The sequence below is a fragment of the Euleptes europaea genome, chromosome 10, assembly GCF_029931775.1.
Source record: "Euleptes europaea isolate rEulEur1 chromosome 10, rEulEur1.hap1, whole genome shotgun sequence".
Classification (NCBI taxonomy): Eukaryota; Metazoa; Chordata; class Lepidosauria; order Squamata; family Sphaerodactylidae; genus Euleptes; species Euleptes europaea.
Window position 1 is genome coordinate 12,993,221 of NC_079321.1, and position 21,349 is coordinate 13,014,569.

The following is a 21,349-nucleotide window of genomic DNA, read 5'->3' on the forward strand; positions in this document are numbered from 1 at the left end:
AAATTGGACACTACAGCGTGGTGTAGTGGTTAAGAGCGGTGGTTTGGAACGGTGGAGTCTGATCTGGAGAACCGGATTTGATTCCCCACTCCTCCACATGAGCGGCGGAGGCTAATCTGGTGAACTGGATTTGTTTCCTACACACGAAGCCAGCTGGGTGACCTTGGGCTAGTCACAGCTCTCTCAGCCCCACCTACCTCACAGGGTATCTGTTGTGGGGAGGGGAAGGGAAGGTGATTGTAAGCCAGTTTGAGTCTCCCTTAAGTGGCAGAGAAAGTCGGCATATAAAAACCAACTCTTCTTCTTCTACAAACAAACTGGAGTTTAGTCAGCATTTTGGGAAAAAGAAACAACCTAGAATAGAATGGGAACACTGGTGGCAGCAAGGTGGAGTGTATGTGTATATATGTGTGTGAGGTAGTTTCCTTCCACTGCAAATCCTTGCAAGTTCTCTCTTGCCAACCCCTAATACCATAGGTATGATAGCTAAATGGAGCTGTTCAAAGCAGTATGTTTTTGAACATTAGTTGCAGGGAGAGCTATTACCTGCTTGAGGACATGACTGGGGAGATCCATTCAAATCCTCAGCTACGAAATCTTTAGCCAGTGAGTTTCTTTCAGCCTAGCCTGCCTTACAGGGTTGTAATGAAGATGGAAAGAACAGCGTATGCCACACTGGGCTCCTTGGCAGAAAGGCCGGATTTACCAACAGGAGGCTTCCTGTGACCTTTTGACTGGTCACCGTTCGAAACAGGATGCTGGACAAGATGGGCCTTTTTGGGTTAATCCAGCAGAGCCTTGCCTTTTAGCCTTGTCATCTCTAATACTTTTGGTGTTCCCTTCCGAAAAGTGTATTATCAAGTGAAAAAGCCTTAAATTTAAAAGCTAGTCCTGTATTAACAGTTCTTGCGCTAAACATAACATCTTTCTACAGGAAATCCCCATGGACTCTTAGACAAAAGTGTAGCTAACCACTGATCTAAAGCATGAAGGCAGGGAGCCTTGCTTGGTACTACATGTTAATATTAAGCTGGAACCAAGGAATGAAAACGGCAACAATAGAAGAACTCACACACTGCTAAAAACTATGTAGGTTGTCAGTTCTCACGCTTTTGAAAAATGCTTACATTAGCGGAAGAAACAGTTTAGAATTCGTTCCACTTCCCTCCAAGCAATGCCTTAGCAGCACAAGGTGTAGAATGGCCCTTTTGCAAACAGAAGAACCTTGTCTATAAAAGAAAGGCACATTTGGATCCAATCCTTAGTTACTGAATGAAATAATGAGCACATGCCAATATTAATTCAAGTGATTAATAATTAAATACTGAGCACCTCCCCAAAAAAGATATTTACTGATGAAAAGAGCCAAACTAACCACTACAAAGTCTTCTCTCTTTTGAAACTAATGCCTGTGGAGCACCCAGCTACATGGCAGAAAAAGCAACAAAATTAAGGATAACAAGTATTCTTTCTGGTTATCCCCATATGACACAATTTACTTGCATTAGCCTTAATTCTCGTCTTCATGGTAAATTCCTAGAGAACTTTTCAAAATACAGGAAGGTGTATTAAGAAAATGTAAAACTTTTAGACAAACAGATTTGTAATATTTATTTTCCATTGCACATATATAGCTTATATACATGTTAGTAACCTGAAGTTACAGTGTAATTTCATTACAACTGACACATATTAATATACCATGGCAAAAATGAAACTTAAGTATGACTGCGTTTTAACAAAAACACACACCAAGAAATTGCACTTATTAAAACTCTTTTCCGATCTCCGTAAACCACCCACGTCACTAGTAATATGTCATTAGAACTCTCAAGTGTTTACAGTTAATTTGTACACATATTTTTTGTTTTTAATTCAGAGGGATCAATCTATCCAATTGTGCTAGAAGATGGAAGGTATTATGCACCTCCTGCTACTTCGTCAAGGCTCATTACATGAAACGCACTAACGACTAAGCCATTATACAACTGCTATTCAACATGAAAAAACCACTCTTTAAAAATATGGAAACACAATTTTTAAAAAACCAGATGGTGTATCATCAGAAGAAAAAGTGTTGGTGTTCAGCTATGAAGGGCAGTCCACTACTTACATAACCAATTTAAAATAAAAATCACGGCGTATGAGAGGAAGGGTGGGGCCAATGAGGTTCTTTCAATCTTCTGTTGCAAGCGTAATCTCTCACTGTTCACAAATGAGGGTTTCTACAGCAAATCTGTTCTCAAAATGTCTGATTTTCCGGCAGTTACTCACTTCACGTTTGTGAATTCCTGGTAGGGAATAAAGCAGGTTATCAAGTTATTTTATTTAGAGGTAAGGAAATGGGAACTGCATTTTTTTCCCTATGGAAGTAAAATATTTGTCTTTGCAATTAGCTATAAATAATCCTTATTTACCACAGGATCATTATCGAAACAAGGACACTGGTTCTGCATCCACCAAACCCAGGCTCTAGCAAATACTATCCGAACCTCATTCTTACCCTATCATTCTTCACACGTGCACACTATTGGCAAACGCAGGCTATGCAGGAGAAGTTGCCATATTCCTAGGGTCACCAGGTCCCTCTTTGCCACCAGAGGGAGATTTTTGGGGCAGAGCCTTAGGAGGGCAGTGTTTGGGGAGGGAAGGGACTTCAATGCCATAGAGTCCAATTGCCAAAGCGGCCATTTTCTCCAGGGGAACTGATCTCTTCAGCTGGAGATCAGTTCTAATAGCAGAAGATCTCCAGCTAGTACCTGGGGGTTGGCAACCCTATATATTCCTTAGATACAATTTCTTCCTTGGTGCTCACTCTCCTACCCAACAGGAGCACAGTGACAACAACTACCTGTGAAAATACCTCTCCCAGCAAACAGCCCTTATGCAGGAAATGAAACAGCGATGGATACCACAGCCAAGGCTGCTTGGGTTTCCCTACCACAAATGTTTCATTTCCTATACAAGGGCTGTTTGCTGGGAAAGGCATGGTCTAATCCAACTGAGCACAGCAAACATTGTCGAAGGCTTTCACGGTCAGAGTTCATTGGTTCTTGTAGGTTATCCGGGCTGTGTAACCGTGGTCTTGGAATTTTCTTTCCTGACGTTTCGCCAGCAACTGTGGCAGGCATCTTCAGAGTAGTAACACTGAAGGACAGTGTCTCTCACTTGACACTGAGAGACACTGTCCTTCAGTGTTACTACTCTGAAGATGCCTGCCACAGTTGCTGGCGAAACGTCAGGAAAGAAAATTCCAAGACCACGGTTACACAGCCCGGATAACCTACAAGAACCAACAGCAAACATTACTTCTGCATAAGATCACACTATACAAATCCTCCCCCAAGAAGCAGACCAGAAACAACTTTGTTTTAAATGTATTATTTGTAATCAAGGTCGCAGTTTTCATCAAAAGATTCTTGCTCTCCATCTTCTACTATCCCACAGCAATGAGCCAATGAATTGAAGGTTCTCTTTCGGGATGATGCATCACTGTTAGATGATGTAATCCATTTAAATCCAGTGGCCATAATCTAGATCACAGCTTCTTAAACTGTGGATCGCGACCCCATATGGGGTCGCATAACTGAATGTGGGGGTTGTGAAAAATTTGGCAACAGCAAATGGTACAATATGTGTACCAAAAGAATTATTTTAAAATAAATTTCTTCGCAATTTATTATAAGTAAATGTTTGATTTGTATACCTATTTTATATACCTATATACCCAGGGTCACGTAACAATTTATTGGGCAAAAAGGGGTTGTGAGTGGAAAAAGTTTAAGAAGCCCTCATTTAGACAACACTAAGCATTATTCTCCCATGGATTTCAGTATGAAAGACTTGAGCATATACTTGGTACTCTCGTTGGAATTTACAAGAATTAAAATGGTTAAACTTTGTAGATCCATTATGTGATCAGCTCCATTTTATACCAACTGCTTGACACGTACACATGGTATTGGCAAACTGATCAACATTGCAATCCTTAGTAGAATTATCCTAGCTAAGCCCATCAGTGGGCTTAGCCAGAGTAACTCTAAGTAGGATTAGTCCTCAAGACAATGAAAAGGGGTGAGATATTCATATTTTGCGATACCAGGCTATGCAACAGTGTACAATGTCCAGAAGTCATCAAAAATCCTCAGTCCGAAGACTTGCAGTGCAGGCATGCAAGTATTGAGGATGAGGCGCCCCAGTATAAAAGCAAGACCAAATCAGCCATGCAACAACACGGCACTGAGGTTGTCACAGTGTGACACAATGGGTTAGATCCAGACTAAATTTCTCAATGGCAGAATGGAACATTCCTCCTTCCCACCCCCCCAGCCTATTGATCTTCGCTCCTGGGCGATGAAGAATGACACGAGGATGTTCTGCAGCCCGAAGCAGAAACTGGCAGTCTTTAAGCAGTGGCTGGACAATCACTTGTCAGGGATGCTCTAGGCTGATCCTGCACTAAGAAGGGGGTTGGACTAGATGGCCTTACAAACTCTATAATTCTATGGTGGAAATCGCCACTCTAGTCTGGCTCCCACCTGAGTCACCAAACTTATGTAATTTCATTTGGGAACTTTGCCTCTTGCAAGACAGAGAGGTGCCTTCCCCTTTGGTTTTCTCGGCACTGCAATCCATACCTCTCAGTGTTTCCTTGCGCTGCAATTTGTAGGTCTCCTTGTCACGACAGAGGCGATAAATAAAAAAGCCCAGTTGGTCCACATTTTCTATGCGATCAGTAACAATCATCTGCTCGTGAATCAAGTATGACTGAGGCAAATAGGTTCCAGCCTGCAGCAAGCAAAATACAAAAGAACTTTATATAAAAATATAAAGTTGCCATATTCACTTCTTTAACAGTCTTAAACATAAAAAGCCATGCTTCAGGCCCACTGGATAAGAAAGTTTAGCTAATGAGAACCTTTGATAGAAGAGCGTGATTACTTATAGCTAACAGCTAACATCAGAATCAAAACAACCCAAGATGCATTAAGACCCCTACAAAGGCCCCCCCTTTCAGTTGCCAAATCAGGTAGCCGCTTCTAGTCCGTTCAGCTTGTAAGGCTGTCTGTCGCTCATTTTTTGGGCCATCCACATTCTCCTCCTCCAATTAGAGAAAGATGCACTCTAGCACACATAGGGACACGAGGCCTGAAAATTGCTTCTAATATCTACATGCATTTGGGAGATGAAGAGGGCTTCCCAGAAAAATGTCGTTCACTCCTAATTTGAAAAAACACAACTTATTTCATTTCAAACTGCTATGATTAGAGTTATTTAATGTCACATGATTCTTCACTCTTTGGTTTTCAAGCCTTTATAAAACGACTATATGTGACAACACTATTCCTCTCACCCTGAAATATAAAGCTGATAAAAAATTCCATGTGTCTGATGAAAACCATGCTGATTAGACAGTGAACTATATATGCATTTTTATCCATACTGGAACATACATTTTTATATTTCCAGATGTAATTTTTAAAATACTGGTTAAAACCTTAAAGAGTATTATTGCAAGGTAATGATGGTATAACTGTAGGTGGGAGGTACAGAGTACCGGTAATCTTGCGAACTGCTCCTTAATGTGTTTGCTGCTTGTAGTTTTGTTTTGCCATCAAGTCACAGCTGACTTATGGTGACCCCGTAGGGTTTTCAAGGCAAGAGACGTTCAGAGGTGGTTTGCCATTGCCTGCCTCTGCGTCACGACCTTCATATTCCTTGAAGGTCTCCTGTCGTGAGTCAGCCTGAACTCTCCTCGGAAGAAGAGGAGGAAGGAGTGGCAGAGCAGGGTGATGCACCGGTGGAAGTCTTACCAGGGCGACCAGACCATAGATCTGAACCAGCAAAGACGACAGATGCAGAAGAAGGTGGTACATATTGGGAAGGAGCAGAGGAACAGAGAAGGTTATCACCTCCAGACCCGCCCAGCCCAGTTAGCAGTGGAAGATCAAAGGTTCGGCTCAGTTTGCAGGAGAGGCGTCGCAGCGCGAGATTGCAGGCAATTGGTCGTAGGTGTTTGCAGGAGTCAACACCCGCAAGTGATGCAGAACAGCTGGCCCGGGAAGGGAGTGAGGAGGAACAGCCATAAATCTTAGGCTGGCCAGTCAGTCAGTGTGGGAACAACTTTGCTAATTACTGCAAGCTCTGCTGCTCATGCTGAGATCTCTGCGCTCAGTATTATCTCGCTTAGGTGCCAGCTACCAGCTCCTGCCCTTCTGGTATCCCTGCAGAACCTGGGAGGACTGAGCCTAGACCTTAATGCAAAGGAGCTCGTTCTGGTGAGTAGACCTGTTCCTTGTTTAGAGTGCTGCCTTGGTTACACACTCAGTCCACCCGCACTACCGGGAAGAGTAAACCGCGACAGGCTCTGCTCCCCCCAGTACTCTCCATTGCTGGGAGTGGAGACAGAGGCCAAGCACCTCTGCCTGGTCCCTGCCTGTACGCAACATCTCCCATCCAAATACCAGCCAGGAATTCCTATAGTTTCCTACAGAAACTATATTTTTAATTTATCGTCCGCTACTTTGGGTATCCTTTGGAACAGAAAGGAATGGTAGAAATCAGCTAAACAAAAATAAATAAATAAGATTCTGCTGAAACAGATGGGATTCTCAGAAGAGGACAACCGGCAGCATTGGGCAGGGAATATCTGCTGTTTCTGAAGCAGCCAAAAACCCCTGCTGTTTGCAGACAAACAGTGACATGCCCCTAAAACAGGGCTTGAGGCAAGTCAGAATATTTCCCTTGGCACAGCAACTCCCTTTCTCCACTCTACAGCAGGGATGGGCTCTGCCTGGCCAGGGCTAGAAGGTGGAAGGGCAGACTGGTAGCCAGCTGGATTCTGAGGTGATTCTGCAGAGCATCTACTGCTTAAAATTAGAATTTGGAGCGTGGCAGTAATGAGAGTGTAAACTCTCCCATGGGGTATCCTTGTGTCATACTAGGATCCGGCTCACAAAGCTGCTCTCAGGACCAGACCTCTCGCAGGTATTCTTTTCACACATGACAAGCGCTTTCCTAGGTGTCTGCATTGTTAGGCACAAGCATTGTTTCATACCAACATTTCCAAAGCTGCCTTATTTTAGTCCTATCCCCTCCCTAATTTAAACACAACACAAGCAGTGCGTCTGACCAAGTACAACCCTCCCTCCCCCTTTTAGTTCGCTAGTGACACCAACATCTTCACAGGTAGAAACTGCATTTTGTTCAGCCCTTGAGCCAAAAAACTTGCCTACCCCTGACCTTAGGAGACTCTCTGGGTCATGGTACGTAGATTATGGCACCTATATGGATAATCCCAACATGGCGCCCACCGAGTGTTTTTAGAAAGTGGGTGGGGCTAGGCTGGGCTTTTGCTCAGCAAGGTTTCTGATTGGCTAGGCAAATTTGTTAAAAGTTGCTTCAGCAGCAACTGCTACCATAGCACCAATATATTCACTGTGCAGCTGAAGGTAAGTTGTGACAGTCATGGAATGTCTGGTGCCACCGCCTGCAGAAGCATTTTGTGGCTGCGCCCACCATACGGTGCGAGAATCCCAAAGGTGCCCACAGGCTCTGAAAGGTTAGGGACCCCGGTCTATTAAATATAAAATTCAGTTAAAGGGGGGAAAGAAGTTACAATATCTTGTTGACCTTTATAGCATTTTAGGGTTGGATCTGGAGTTCACTTTGGATCTGAATGGCATTGGGTGCTCAGCTTGTGGAATGGGACTTCACCCCTCCAGCTGCTGCCCTACATAGCCTACTCAGAAAAGACTTGAGATGCAGAGGGGAAACAGACACAAACTACAGACGCAGCCCACCAGTCTCTTGCCTTTCATTCCTTGAAGAAGCACTCTGGATCCAATCCCATGTTATTTAGTGCTTACACAGACTTTTCTAAGAATATAAATGTTTAACAGATACAGATAATTGACTTTATTACAAATAAGCTAGCTGTCATTTAATCATACCTTGATATTGATCAGCAACTCCAAGAAGTTTTTAGGTGGCATAACAACGGATGTGTTTAGAGGAATGACGTAGCACTTATCTAGGCTAAGATCAAGGTAAGCTGTAAGTCTCTGATGAAAAAATGCAGATCATCATGTTAGTAATTGTAGAATAAATTTAAGTGAGTAATAAACTCTAATTAACCACCAATTGTTTTCCTATTGAAGTCTATCCCATAGATTGATTATTAAAAACATTTTGCGGAATGCCCAAGACACAACTTCCCTTATTTTCTATAACTGCTTCCACAATTCAGATTGTGCAGCAGATAGGAGGGTGAAGTTCAATGTGAGGCTGAAGATTCTGAATACCATTTTAATGCTCCCTCATGTTAACAATCTGCCAGTAAAAGAAGCTAGAGGAAAATCTCACGTCCTTCAATGCTAATTTTAGGAAATTCTTCACAAAGCATTAAATCCAATTTATCATCTTAAGATTCCAGCATCTCACTGAATAGAATGCATATATCATATCAGGACTGATACAACAGCTGACAAAACGTAACATCAATCATATAATTTACGTAACAGTTTTAGTTTATAAAAATGCCATGAGAGAGTATCACACAGCTGAAGTACTTTGAATGTATTAAAATTCTTCATATTCAAAGATGTTGGATCCATACTAAATCACCGTTAGATACAACGAAACCTTCCAAAAATGTGGGCAGGATTCAAATGGTTCTTTAATGTAATTTTCTTACTCAACACACTGAAAACAGTTCTTGGTCCTGTAGGAACGCAGATGAACAAGCAAGGATTGAGAATTCTGTATCAAATTCCAACTGCTATTTTTGTTTTGTTTTTTTGCCATCAAGTCACAGCAGACTTATGGTGAACACGTAAGGTTTTCAAGGCAAGAGACATTCAGAGGTGGTTTGCCATTGCCTGCCTCTGCGTCACAACCCTGGTATTCCTTGGAGGTCTCCCATCCAAATACTAGCCAGGGTCAGGGCTGAGAGCAGGGGCCTGGCCCAAGGTCACCCAGCAAGCCTCCATGGCGTGAGAGGGGATTTGAACCTGGGTTTCCCAGCTCCTAGTTCGACACCTGAACCACTACACCATGCTGACTCTGCTATGTCAACACAGCCCAATTTATGAAGCCCATTATACAAATTGTCACTTTTGTATACTCCCCCCCACCAAGAGTCTTTCAATAACAAAATTGGGGAGGCAGGAATCTGTCCATAATATGGATTTTCAGAATTCTGAAAACCTTTCCCACTATTTCTTTATAGGACAAAGTCTAGGAAAGCAAATTAAGTCCTTGATAAATGCCTGGGATCTGTGCCATTTGCAGGTCTCTAGCTTTAAAGTCTCTCACTTTAGGCCCTCACATAAACACGCTCTGCTTGCACTGGATCTAGCACATGCCTATGTTGTGCAGCAGGTCTCTTACCCCCACCATGGTCAAATTTGCATGCCATTTGCTCAACATGCTGCTAATGCAAACCCTGCTTCCAAAAGATTGAGGAAATGAAACAAAGGACTTGCTCCAGTTATACCCAGATGATCCTCACCCTCTGAAAATCATGAACGATATCCGCTGGATCACTGTCAGCAAACTCCGGAATGGGCACACTGATGAACTCAACGTCGTCCTCCTCCAGGATCTGAATGTTCTCTTCAATTATCTGGTAATGAGGAGCTGGAGCACCCGGGTCGGGTTCTGTTAAAGTCAAGCCATCCTCGATGTACTTTATTCCACAGAAGTAAACGCCGTTTTCCTAAAAATCAAAGTGAAAACACCAAAGGATTATACAAGCTCCCAGACAGGTCTTGCCTGATGAACTCTAAGCCATGCATAGGCCCCATTTTTATTCTCTCACCTCTCTCTGAGTGAGGAATACTGTTAACACTGTATTGGGAGAAAGACACTTGCAGGCACCTTTGAACAAAAGACAGGCCAGCTGCCCAGTCAAAGTGCTTTACCAGCACACTTGGTCACCAAATCCTTCATGCTACAAGCACAGCAGAAAGAAGAAGAGTTGGTTTTTATATGCCGACTTTCTCTACCAAGGGAGACTCAACCTGGCTTACAATCACCTTCCCTTCCCCTCCACACAACAGACACCCTGTGAGGTAGGTGAGGCTGAGAGAGCTGCGACTAGCCCAAGGTCACCCTGCTGGCTTCGTGTGTAGGAGTGGGGAATCAAACCCGGTTCTCCAGATCAGGCTCCACCGCTCCAAACCACCGCTCTTAACCACTACAATGAGTGAGAGGAACATCCGTCTGCTCAGAGGAAGGAAGAGTTAAGGCTGGGTGGAGTGAGCAAAAGAATCAGCCCTCCCTTGGGTTTGTGTTCTTGCCTCTAATTCTCAAGGCCATTTCAGAAGCATGATGATCCTTGGGTGGCACCCAGCTCTGACTCAGACCATGAGCTGCTAACGCCTATTGTACGTGCATGTTTGTATTTTTATATATGTGTGTGTGCACACCCAGTGAATTGCAATATAAAGTAAACATGCTATCATTCACAATTATTCCCTGAAAAATTTAACTGCAATATCTTCACAAGTCTTGATAGTAAATACTGTACTACGTTAACCCCACAATAATCAAGAACAGGACTACAAAATAGTTCTGCGTGATTTGAGCAGTTCCAAAGCCCGACCGTTTCTGATTTGATGTTTTCACAAAATCTTCTCCCAAAATAATCCTCTATGTGTCTATATTGCAAGTGGTGAACTGAAGCACATACACTACATCACGGCCAGCATCTCAATACAAGGTGGAACATCCACCTCGAAACAAGCCTAGAGTTGTCTGTAAGAGCAAGTTGTGCTTTATGAGTACTTTGGAAGATTAAAAAGTTGAAACGGGCAACATGTTCATGAGAGAAGGACAACAGTTCAGTGGCACTGCACATGCTCTGGATGTAGAAGATCCCAGGTGTAATCTCCGAGGTCTCCAATTAAAAGTATAATGGGAAGCAGGACTCAGAAAGATTCCCCAGTCTCAGACCTTGGAGAGCTGCTGACACTCAGATAGACAGATTTCTGCTACGTGAAACAATGACCAGACTTTGTATGAGACAATTTCATATGATCATAATATAATTTCTGAATGGCACGTATGCATTTGTATAGTCTGCAATGGGCCTCCCATTTTTTTCTTATTGCTGCTTCCAGACCATTTAAAAAGATCCATATAATATTTACAATTGACAGTCATACATAAATTCTGCTCTTTAGATTTGGTTAATCAGAGGTTCAGAATTGCTAAATAGTATGACTTTTATATAATATACGTACAACTTAAATAGAATCATCTGCATTGGTTTTAGAGTAGTTCATTAACAAGTTAAATCTATTGTAAGGTCTAAAAGTGTTTTTGTAAAGGCAATTATTTACTGATCTCCCTGGAAAAATGATCAGATCGTATGCATGTGTATGTCATTGTTATGTTTTTCATGAGAAATTTTTAATAAAAAATATTTAAAAAATTAATTCTGCTCTTTAAATTCGAATGAACGTGAATGCTTAAGTACGAAGCCTTTCAAGTAATGGGTGAATTTGTTCTAAGCAGGCAATGAGTATAGATTAACCCATTTTGGGATTCTCCTCTCCTAGATTACAAAAAAAATTTTTTTCCCAATTTCAATTTTCTGATTTGGGTCTGTTTCCAAACAGCCTCTATCCTGGACTCCATAATTCTATTCAGATATTTTCAGAATCTGCTATAAAGGATTCAAATACTTTCTGATGACACACCTGCCTATAAAAAACTGTTGTTTGTCTAACAAGCAGGGAGCAGCTGAACAACCTCTTCTACCAGCCAAGTAGTGAAGAATGAGATCTAGGCTTAAATTCTAATCTGTCCTATATCATCCTGAAGTCAAACATAATCTAGAGCGTGCTTTGTTTTTAGAGCAGGTTTTGCCAAATATATCAAAATTATGCAACCTGACAGACCGCCCAATTTGATGTCCTTGTTTTCACATGAAGGTGAAGGCTCAGCGCTATAAGGTGGTAATTCTTAAAACCGTCAACAACTGGCACAATTGGAGTAATTCGTTCAGCTTACCTGATGTGAAAAATACTTGTACAGGTAGGCACCCCCAAGTATCACGACAGCGAGCATAAAAGCCAGCCCAAAGCACATGCACCAACACCAGCACCAAGCTCTCCTTTGTCGAGCAGGCACCACCGCCTCGGGATCCTACAGATAAAAGGAAAAAACAACAATAATTTATGTCTCCACAAAGTTGCAGTGTGGTTATACAAGTTGAGAAACCAACCCAGAGTTTGAACACTGGCATTGTCATTCCTGCCTCCTTATGTCTCCACAAAGTTGCAGTGTGGTTATACAAGTTGAGAAACCAACCCAGAGTTTGAACACTGGCATTGTCATTCCTGCCTCCTTTCACTTAAGTACACAGCTGTTCAGCAGGGCGGGGGGATGAAGTTATTCTGGAATGCAAGGGCCATTTCAGCAAATGATGGACCATGAATATACCGTACACTCAAGGTGGCTCTTAACCTGGGAGAACAAGAGTTTGCAGCGGAGCTTCACTGCCAAAAGTTAGCCGTATTTTGTGCCTTCCTCAATTTCCTTGACTACACCAGAAGCTTTCTCCAGCAAGGACCCACCATCTCTGGGCTACAAGTCTTTCCAACAAAGGCAAAGGTTCCCACTATCGTCTGCTTTTTACTCAGCTTGTGTTTTTCTGAGATACCGTTCCTTTGCTGCCTGTGAAAACTAATGCACCACATGAACACATGAAGCTGCCTTATATACTGAATCAGACCTTTGGTCCATCAAAGTCAGTATTGCCTACTCAGACCGGCGGCGGCTCTCTAGGGTCTCAGGTAGAGGTCTTTCACATCACCTACTTGCCTAATAGGAAGCCCCGTGGCGCAGAGTGGTAAGCTGCAGTACTTCAGTCCAAGCTCTGCTCACGACCTGAGTTCGATCCTAACAGAAGTTGGTTTCAGGTAGCCGGCTCAAGGCTGACTCAGCCTTCCATCCTTCTGAGGTCAGTAAAATGAGTACCCAGCTTGCTGGGGGTAAAGGGAAGACGACTGGGGAAGGCACTGGCAAACCACCCCACAAACAAAGTCTGCCTAGTAAACGTCGGGATGTGACATCACCCCATGGGTCAGGAATGACCCGGTGCTTGCACAGGGGACCTTTACCTTTATCTATATACTTGCCTAATCCCTTTAACTGGAGATGCCAGGGATTGAACCTGGGACCTCCTGAATCCCAAGCAGATGCTCTACCGCTGAGCCACGGCCCCTCCTCCAAAAAACACATGAAGCTGCCTTATACTGAATCAGACCTGTGGTCCATCAAAGTCAGCACTGTCTACTCAGACCGGCAGCGGCTCTCCAGGGTCTCACATGGCATGCCTGTGTCTCCCTCTCCGGGGGCTGTCGTTTCAATTGCTGTGTTATATTGTCATCATGAACCAGGTTCTGAGCCCAGTTTCTGAACTTAAGCCACTCCAAATAATTCCAGTACTAGGACTTTGAGTTTTTTTCAGCTGCAGCCACAACATTCCCTAAAGCGGAGGCCTGGAAGTGGCCTTCCCTTGAGGAGTGACACCTCAGAAATGTTTAACCAACACTCAGTTTATCATACACTTTGTTAGGCTCATCTGAATATTTGCTTCCAAGAGAACCCAACGCTTCACTTAGCTTCAACTTTTAGCAAGCTTACACAGTGAGTCAGGAACAGGTCAAAGGGTGTATGTTTTCATCTTGGTAAGTCGCCAGCCAAGACGAGAAATAACAGCCATACCAGTTCTTTTTAACACAGAAAAAGCAAAAGAGAGCAACTTGCGGGCTTAAAGCCTGACAGTGGGGAGAAGGCAAAGAGTAAGGGGTAAAGCCTAGGGACAGGTGGGCTCAGGAAAAGAAGTTGAAGAGAGATGTGGCACCATGTTGTAGATGCTTCGATGTGGGAGCTCCAGACACAGCAGCATGGGAGTGGCTGGACTAGAAGAATTGCTGCAATGTTTGTTATTGTGAGATCTCCAAATATATCCATAGCAGCCCCCCGTTGCTCAAGATCCCTTTTTTCATATTCAGAAACTTCCTTCTACATATTCAGAAACTTCCTTCTACAAAGCTCTCGCAGAGGGTTTGATTTGTTGCAGAGAAAAGGAGGAGAAGGAGGAGTTGGTTTTTATATGCCGATTTTCTCTACCAGTTAAGGGAGAATCAAACAGGCTTACAATCATCTTCCCCTCCCCACAACAGACACCCTGTGAGGTAGGTCGGGCTGAGAGAGCTCTAACAGAGCTGTGACTTGCCCAAGGTCACCCAGCTGGCTTCATGTGGAGGAGCGGGGAAACAAATCCAGTTCACCAGATTAGCCTCCATTGCTCATGTGGAAGAGAGGGGAATCGAACCCGGTTCTCCAGATCAGACTCCACCACTCCAAACCACCGCTCTTAACTACTACACCACACTGGCTCTTGTATTAGCATTGTAATGCTTGTATTAGACAAATTAATTCATGCCTAGTGATGACAATGAGCCGGTTGGTTTACATCTGAATTACATACATAGTTCCCCAGCGTAGTGCAGAGTGAACCAGGTTCAAATCCCTGTTCTGCCGTGGCAGCTTGCTGAGTGACCTTGGGTTAGTCACACACTTTCAGCTTAACCTACCTCTTAGGGTTGTTGTGAGGATAAAACAGAGGGGAGAATTACGTAAGCCACCCTGAGTCTCCACTGGGGAGAAAGGTGGGATATAAATGAAGTAAATAAATAAATAAAACTGGGCAGCTGAAGGCTATCAGTTTGCGAAACCCAACTACCTGGAGCTAAGACTGACTGTGTGCGTGTAAAGTGCCGTCAAGTTGCAGCCAACTTATGGCGACCCCTTTTGGGGTTTTCATGGCAAGAGACTAACAGAGGTGGTTTGCCAGTGCCTTCCTCTGCACAGCAACCCTGGTATTCCTTGGTGGTCTCCCATCCAAATACTAACCAGGGCTGACCCTGCTTAGCTTCTGAGATCTGACGAGATCAGGCTAGCCTGGGCCATCCAGGTCAGGGCTAAGACTGACTAACCATGTCTAAAAGATAGACGTGCATTTCCCGTGCTGTTGTAGCCTGCCACAACCAGATACCAACATCCGCAAAAAAAGAAAACAGTTTGCAAACTAAATTTAGTCTAATTAGAAACATAGAGCTGGAAGGAAACCCAAGGGTCATCTAGTTCAACCCTCCTGCACAGTGCAGGAAATTCACAGCTACCTTCCCCCCACTCCTGCAATGACCCTTGCTCTATGCCCAGAGGGGCACAAAACACCTCTAGCATCTGTGGGCCAATTTGGCCTGGAAGAAAATTCCTTCCTGATCCCACAGCATTACCCTGGGCATATATAAGAAAGGGCCACAAGGGCCGAACACTGGCTCATCCCTTCCTGCCCTCCCTCTCACGATCTGCCTAAATTCATAATTTTGCAGGATGTCTGCAGAAACATTCATATCATACTGTACTTGTATAAATATTATTTACATAGTATTTGTGTTTCATTAAGCAGCATACGGAAGGAGAGACGAAGAATGGGGACTTTTAAATGGCTCTTAGCTCCAAGGAGAAAAATTCTAAACCTGCCTCTCTTTGGGCTCCTACTGCAGTTTGCGTCAACCCTGCACTAATGTCCCAAGCAAGGGGTTTTTCTCAATCTTGTCTGTGCAGGGACCATGCCTCCTTATTCAAAGCCCCCCCCCCCTCTGGATATCTACTATGAAGTACTCACAGAATGTGCACGTCAGTCCATTTCAGTCCTGCTTGTTCTATACACAGCTCTCCTAACCGCTGGGCTGACGGAATTAGAAAGGAGAAGAACTGCTCTTACCTCTGCCTGTAAGTCTCTACAACCATATTCTGGAGGAAGCGAGAATTGATTCAGTGCTGTTAGCCATGCAACCGAGGGTTGCCAACCTCCGAGTACTAGCTGGATATCTCCTGCTATTACAACTGCTCTCCAGCCGACAGAGATCAGTTCCCCTGGAGAAAATGGCCGCTTTGGCAATTGGACTTTATGGCATTGAAGTCCCTCCCCTCCCCAAACCTCGCCCTCTTCAGGTTCTGCCCTCAAAACCTCCCGCTGGTGGTGAAGAAGGACCTTGCACCCCTAATGCAATCATGATAGTTTCTGTGCATACTTGCTAGGGGAGTTATCTGTGGGTGATATTGTGATTGTTAGTACTGCTTTATTGCCATGGAGTTTGTGGAAGAAGCTGTGGCTACTGCTGTGTTAGCTTTTCTCGTTTCAAAATATATACAAAGGCCCAGGCAAGATGACCACAGCTGTGTTACGGTCTGCACATGGTAAGAATTTTTAAAATTTGGAATATATGGGTCATGCGCTACTGGAATATAATGAAAATTGGAGATATGCGTATCTGATTAATTATGGAGAAAACTGGAGATATGCGTATCTGATTAAAATAAATGTTGCAAAAGGACGTGAATTATGTTAATCATGATCCATGCTCAAAAGTCTGCATACATCAAAAAGATATGCTGGACAACAGTAAGAAGACATAAAAAAATCAGTGAAAAGCCATGTTAGTACTTGCCCACTGGCCACTGTGAGACCAACGTCTCTCTGTGTGTTTTTTGCCAGCAAGTCACAACTGACTTATGGTAACCCCACAGGGTTTTCAAGGCAAGAGATGTTCAGAGGTGGTTTTGCCATTGCCTGCCTCTGTGCGGGCTGAGAAAGTTCTGAGAAAACTGTGACTGGCCCGAGGTCACCCAGCAGGCTTCATGTGGAGGAGCAGGGCATCGAACCCAGTTCTCCAGATTAGAGTCCACAGCTCTTGACTACTACACCATGCTGGCTCTCTCAACAATGTCTACCAGATCTAATTAGAAAATTTCCATGTAAAACTCCTGTCTGAAGTCCCCCTTTCCTGTTGATAGTGGAATAAAGGAACATATTTGATGGACACTGTCTGTATTCAGACAGACCTAAAGAAACTGATGAAAGTTTGCACTGATTTTTGTCTTGTTCAGAATATAAAGTATCTTAGTAGGACGAGGCAAAGTCGAAGCTGCTTTTTTACTACTGGAGTCAGGATTTACCCTGAAGCTAACAAAAGGAGGAACTGAGATAGGGACAACTCACAAGAGTTTATTCCCATAACTGCTTTCTTCTATTTAAATGGCCCATCCCATATTTTTAATGGTTTGAGTCCAAACATCCAAAGTAAATCATTGACAATTCAGGTTTGTTCTCCACTGAAACAGGTTTTTATTTTGATTTGCAGCTATGTTGGAGGACAACAGCAGCTGTCAATATTTGTTTCCAAGTCTAAACTGAATTCCATGTTAATATATTACCCACAAAGACAGGACCAATACACCAATTCCCTCTCTATTCCCCTCAAAGGAAGGGCAAGATAAAACTGTATTAAATGTACTGCAGAAACACAACTCAATCCTGTGATAAATGCTCCTAAACCATTAATTTAGAATCAGAATGTAAATCAGAAAGCTAAACTACAGTGAAAGTTTGATCTGTAATTTTCTTGTCTATATTATTGTGCTTCAGCCCAGCCAACCAGAAAACTTTAAGAGCATCTCTGAAGACTCACAGGCAAGGTGCGAGTTTGAAGTTAAATCCCAGAGTGCTGTAGAATTTATAATCTGGTGAGATAAGGCCTAACTAAAACAGCTAAAATATCTGAGGGAAGTGCCAAATAAATTATGAAGACAATGTCCCAACTACACAGCATATGTATATTTCCCCAGAAACTTTGTGCAATATCATAATGAATAATATATTTGCAGAATACCAGCAAAGGAAAATGAAAAGTGTGTGTGGGGGGGAAAGCTTACGAGTAAAATGCAAACTTAACAGATGAGCTGGATCTAGTGGTACACGTTCAGTGCAATCTTAAACAGAGTTACAGCCCTCTTAAGAACTAAGGACATTTACCTGCAGTTCTTGCAAAAAGAAGTCAAGGGAAGTTCTGGAACGACTCTCCCCTTAGAGACAACAACGCAAGCAGTAGTTCATACACAGTTTTTAAATATCAAAGTAATCTACTCTGCAGATAAAATTATTAATACTTCTCCTTCCCACCTCTACAATGTACAAATATTAACGTATCTGAGTCACTTGGGCTAGATCGGCATTCCATCTTTCCTCCACAGAGCTCAGGGGACATACCTAGCCTTCTCTATTCCAATAAGAGTGCTGCAGATAAGGAGAAAGATTAACAGGGCGATCCTATACAAACTTACTCCAGTCTACACCCACTGATTTCCAGCCTACGTAGAATTCGACAACAACAAAAAACATGTAAATGCATTTAGTAAGACAAATCAAAATACACCAGCAATAAACCAGTTGTTCAAGACCATCTAGTCCCATTAGGTCAAAGGGCCATAAAATCAGAGTATACTTCTGTGTAAAAATGGACACATTCATGCAGATTTCAAAGAGGCAGAGGTGTTAAGGCTGTTGAAACAAACTGAAGCAAAAGTCCAATGGCAGCGTAAAGACTAACATCTATTTCAATTTAACGTTCACAAGTCAGCATTCACTTCTGTAGATACCTATGGAAATCAACGGACAATCCTTTTAACAGTTCCTTTTCTCCACATAGTGAATGGGCAACCTAAAAACTCATGAGGGAATTAACTCTTAGCCTTAACTTTCACCCCTACTGTCTAACCCTGCCCCATAAGGATTCTCAGTTTGATTTCAGTATCTGAAGAAATGAGTGGTGACTCACAAAGGTTGGTCTTTAAATAAATGTGGTTAGTCTTTAAGGCTCCATTGGACTGTTTGATGTTCCTGCTGACTGGCTCTCTCACAGTCAAGGTGAGATTCAGACTAGGGATTTCTCCGCTCAGGCATTTAGCCCTTCTGCTACACTAGCACCTGGGAATCTAATACCATACAACATTTGGAACAGTTGCAAAACAGGTGAAAGCTGTCCAAATGCGGTGTCTGTCTTGTAGGCTCCTATTCTCCTCCGTGTCATGCAGAAAACGTGGCTCATCTACTGTATATTAATTGAATACGTGGATTACATATCCTGAAGTCCATTTGCCCGTTTCCCACACCAAATAAAGGAGATCGGCACAGTGCTGCAGCTCAGACTGTGCAAACGCAGAGTTGTACATTTTTAAAAATTATTATTTCCTGTAGGTTCGTATTGTGACAGTACCCCAGAGATCTCCCGGTAATAATTGGCTTCCAGACTGTAAGGGAAGGAATTTCGGCCTAGCTACAAGCCTGCTCTGTGCACTGGGTAACTGGGCTAAGAGTCATGGAGTGTCAGAGTGAACGATAAACAATGATAGGAGATTGGTTCTTGTAGGTTATCCGGGCTGTGTGACCGTGGTCTTGGTATTTTCTTTCCTGATGTTTCGCCGGCAGCTGTGGCAGGCATCTTCAGAGGAGTAACACTGAAGGTTATCTGGGCTGTGTAACAGTGGTCTTGGTGTTTTCTTTCATGACGTTTCGCCGGCAGCTGTGGCAGGCATCTTCAGAGGAGTAACACTCTCTGAGACACTGTCAGAGAGACACTGTCCTTCAGTGTTACTCCTCTGAAGATGCCTGCCACAGCTGCCGGCGAAACGTCAGGAAAGAAAACACCAAGACCACGGTCACACAGTCCGGATAACCTACAAGAACCAATGAACTCTGCCCGTGAAAGCCTTCGACAACGACAGGAGAAACTGGATGAAACTGCAACTGTACTGAGCCGCCTTTCCGTCTGTAATACAATCAGATATGCATCACTTGTGGACGTATCGTCATAACTTGAACCTGGATCAATACCTCTTCCCCAGTATAATCGGGACTCAAGAGATTTCTGCCCATTAGGGCCTCTGAGCCAGCAGCTGCAAAGAAGCTGTTTTCTTGATCACGATCTTGGGTCTCCCCGCGAACCCCTGTTTTACTGCAACAGTATTATACAGCGAGAGCTTCTTTCCTGGCTTCTGCTGCAGGAGAGAAGGCGAGAGAGGCAAGTACAGTTGCCCTGCTAATTGCAAACCCCTGGGGCGGCTGTGGTTTCCCTGCAGGTTCCCTTGAGCTTCAGATCCAGATTTGGGGGATGGAGGGAGGGAGGGAGGTGGGGGGAGGGAGGTGGGGGGAGGGGGAGCTGATGATGCAGATTGAGAAAGAGGTTTTAAAAAAAGAAAATGGGGGGGGGAGGGGGGAAGGGAGAGCCAAGCTGGAGCCAGCCCGAAGGCGGCCGGGGCTAAAATAAAACCTCCTAAAAGTAGCCAGGGAAAACCAGCCAGCCCCGACGTCAGCCATTTTAGCGTCAGGCGCCCGGCTGCAGACCCAGGGCGGCCGGATCGGGTCCTCCTCCGTCTTCACGGCGTTTCTGGACAGGCCTCGGAGTGGGGGGGGGGTGAGAGAAAAGGAGGCCTCGCAGGCCCACCCGCCGAAGCCCCTCTGCCCCTTCCCGGCCCTGCAGCGGGGCGTCGCCGGCCTCCCCCTCACCTGGCCCCCGGCGGGCACGATGAGCACCTGGCCCAGGCCGCCGCCCTCTTTGCCCTCCTCCTCCTCCTCGCCGTCGTCCTTCTTGCCGCCCTCCTTGTGGGCCAAGGCCGAGTGAAACGACACCTTCACCATGGCTGAGGCGATCCCGGCCGCGCTCCGGCTCCGGCTCCCCCTCCCGGCCCACAAACCCGTCTGGCTCCGCCCCGGAGGCCGAACGAGCCGCAGGGGGGAGGGGGGAGGGGGGAGGGGCGGCCCGAGCCGAACCTCGGCGACGCGATGGGCGGGGCTGAAGGACGGGCCTGGGAGGATGGCGGTGAGGCAGCAAGGTAGACTCCCCCTGACTAGGGAAGATCCACTGATTTAGCCATTGGTAATAATCTCTTTTCCTTTCTGTAAATGTATTAGGGCAGCAAGGGAATAGCTTGTTGCTGGGCAGGATATCTCTGTGTGTGTATGTCTGTGTGCGAAGGAATTGGGGCAAGAGTCGTGGAGGGTTATAGTAAACCATCACCAGAACTGGGTGAAACTGTTACTCTACTGCCGCCTCTATGCCTGTAGTGCTATCAGCTTCACCCTGGATGTGGATGGGTTGTCACGTCTTGAATTTGGATAAATATCTCTCCCTCAGTACGATCGGGGCTCAGAGATTTCTGCCCATGAGGGCCTCTGGGTCAGCAGCTGCAAATAAACTGTTTTCTTGAAATAACGATCTCAGGTCTCTCTCCCCCCCCACGAACCGTTGTTTACCACATCAACGGCATTGAGACAGCAAGGTAGACTTCCCCTGACTAGGGAAGGTCCACTGATTTTGCCATTTGTAACAATCTAAATATTGTCGAAGGCTTTCACGGTCAGAGTTCATCGGTTCTCGTGGGTTATCCGGGCTGTGTGACCGTGGCCTTGGTCTTTTCTTTCCTGACG

The 21,349-nt window shown here is 44.4% G+C and overlaps 1 protein-coding gene and 1 non-coding gene across 2 annotated transcripts; both read right to left on the reverse strand.

Annotated features, from left to right (window-relative positions):
- Positions 1-1,585: 1,585 nt before the first annotated feature.
- ITM2B (integral membrane protein 2B) lies at positions 1,586-20,560 on the reverse strand. The gene is made up of 6 exons (XM_056856398.1): positions 20,429-20,560; positions 12,019-12,153; positions 9,512-9,718; positions 7,953-8,063; positions 4,638-4,788; positions 1,586-2,291 (listed from the first exon to the last, which is right to left on the reverse strand). Exons 1-6 carry the CDS (start codon positions 20,558-20,560, stop codon positions 2,203-2,205), a joined length of 825 nt encoding a protein of 274 aa, XP_056712376.1. The 3' UTR covers positions 1,586-2,202.
- TRNAP-GGG (transfer RNA proline (anticodon GGG)) lies at positions 13,163-13,231 on the reverse strand. The gene has a single exon. It is a non-coding gene; the product is annotated as a tRNA-Pro (tRNA).
- Positions 20,561-21,349: the final 789 nt, after the last annotated feature.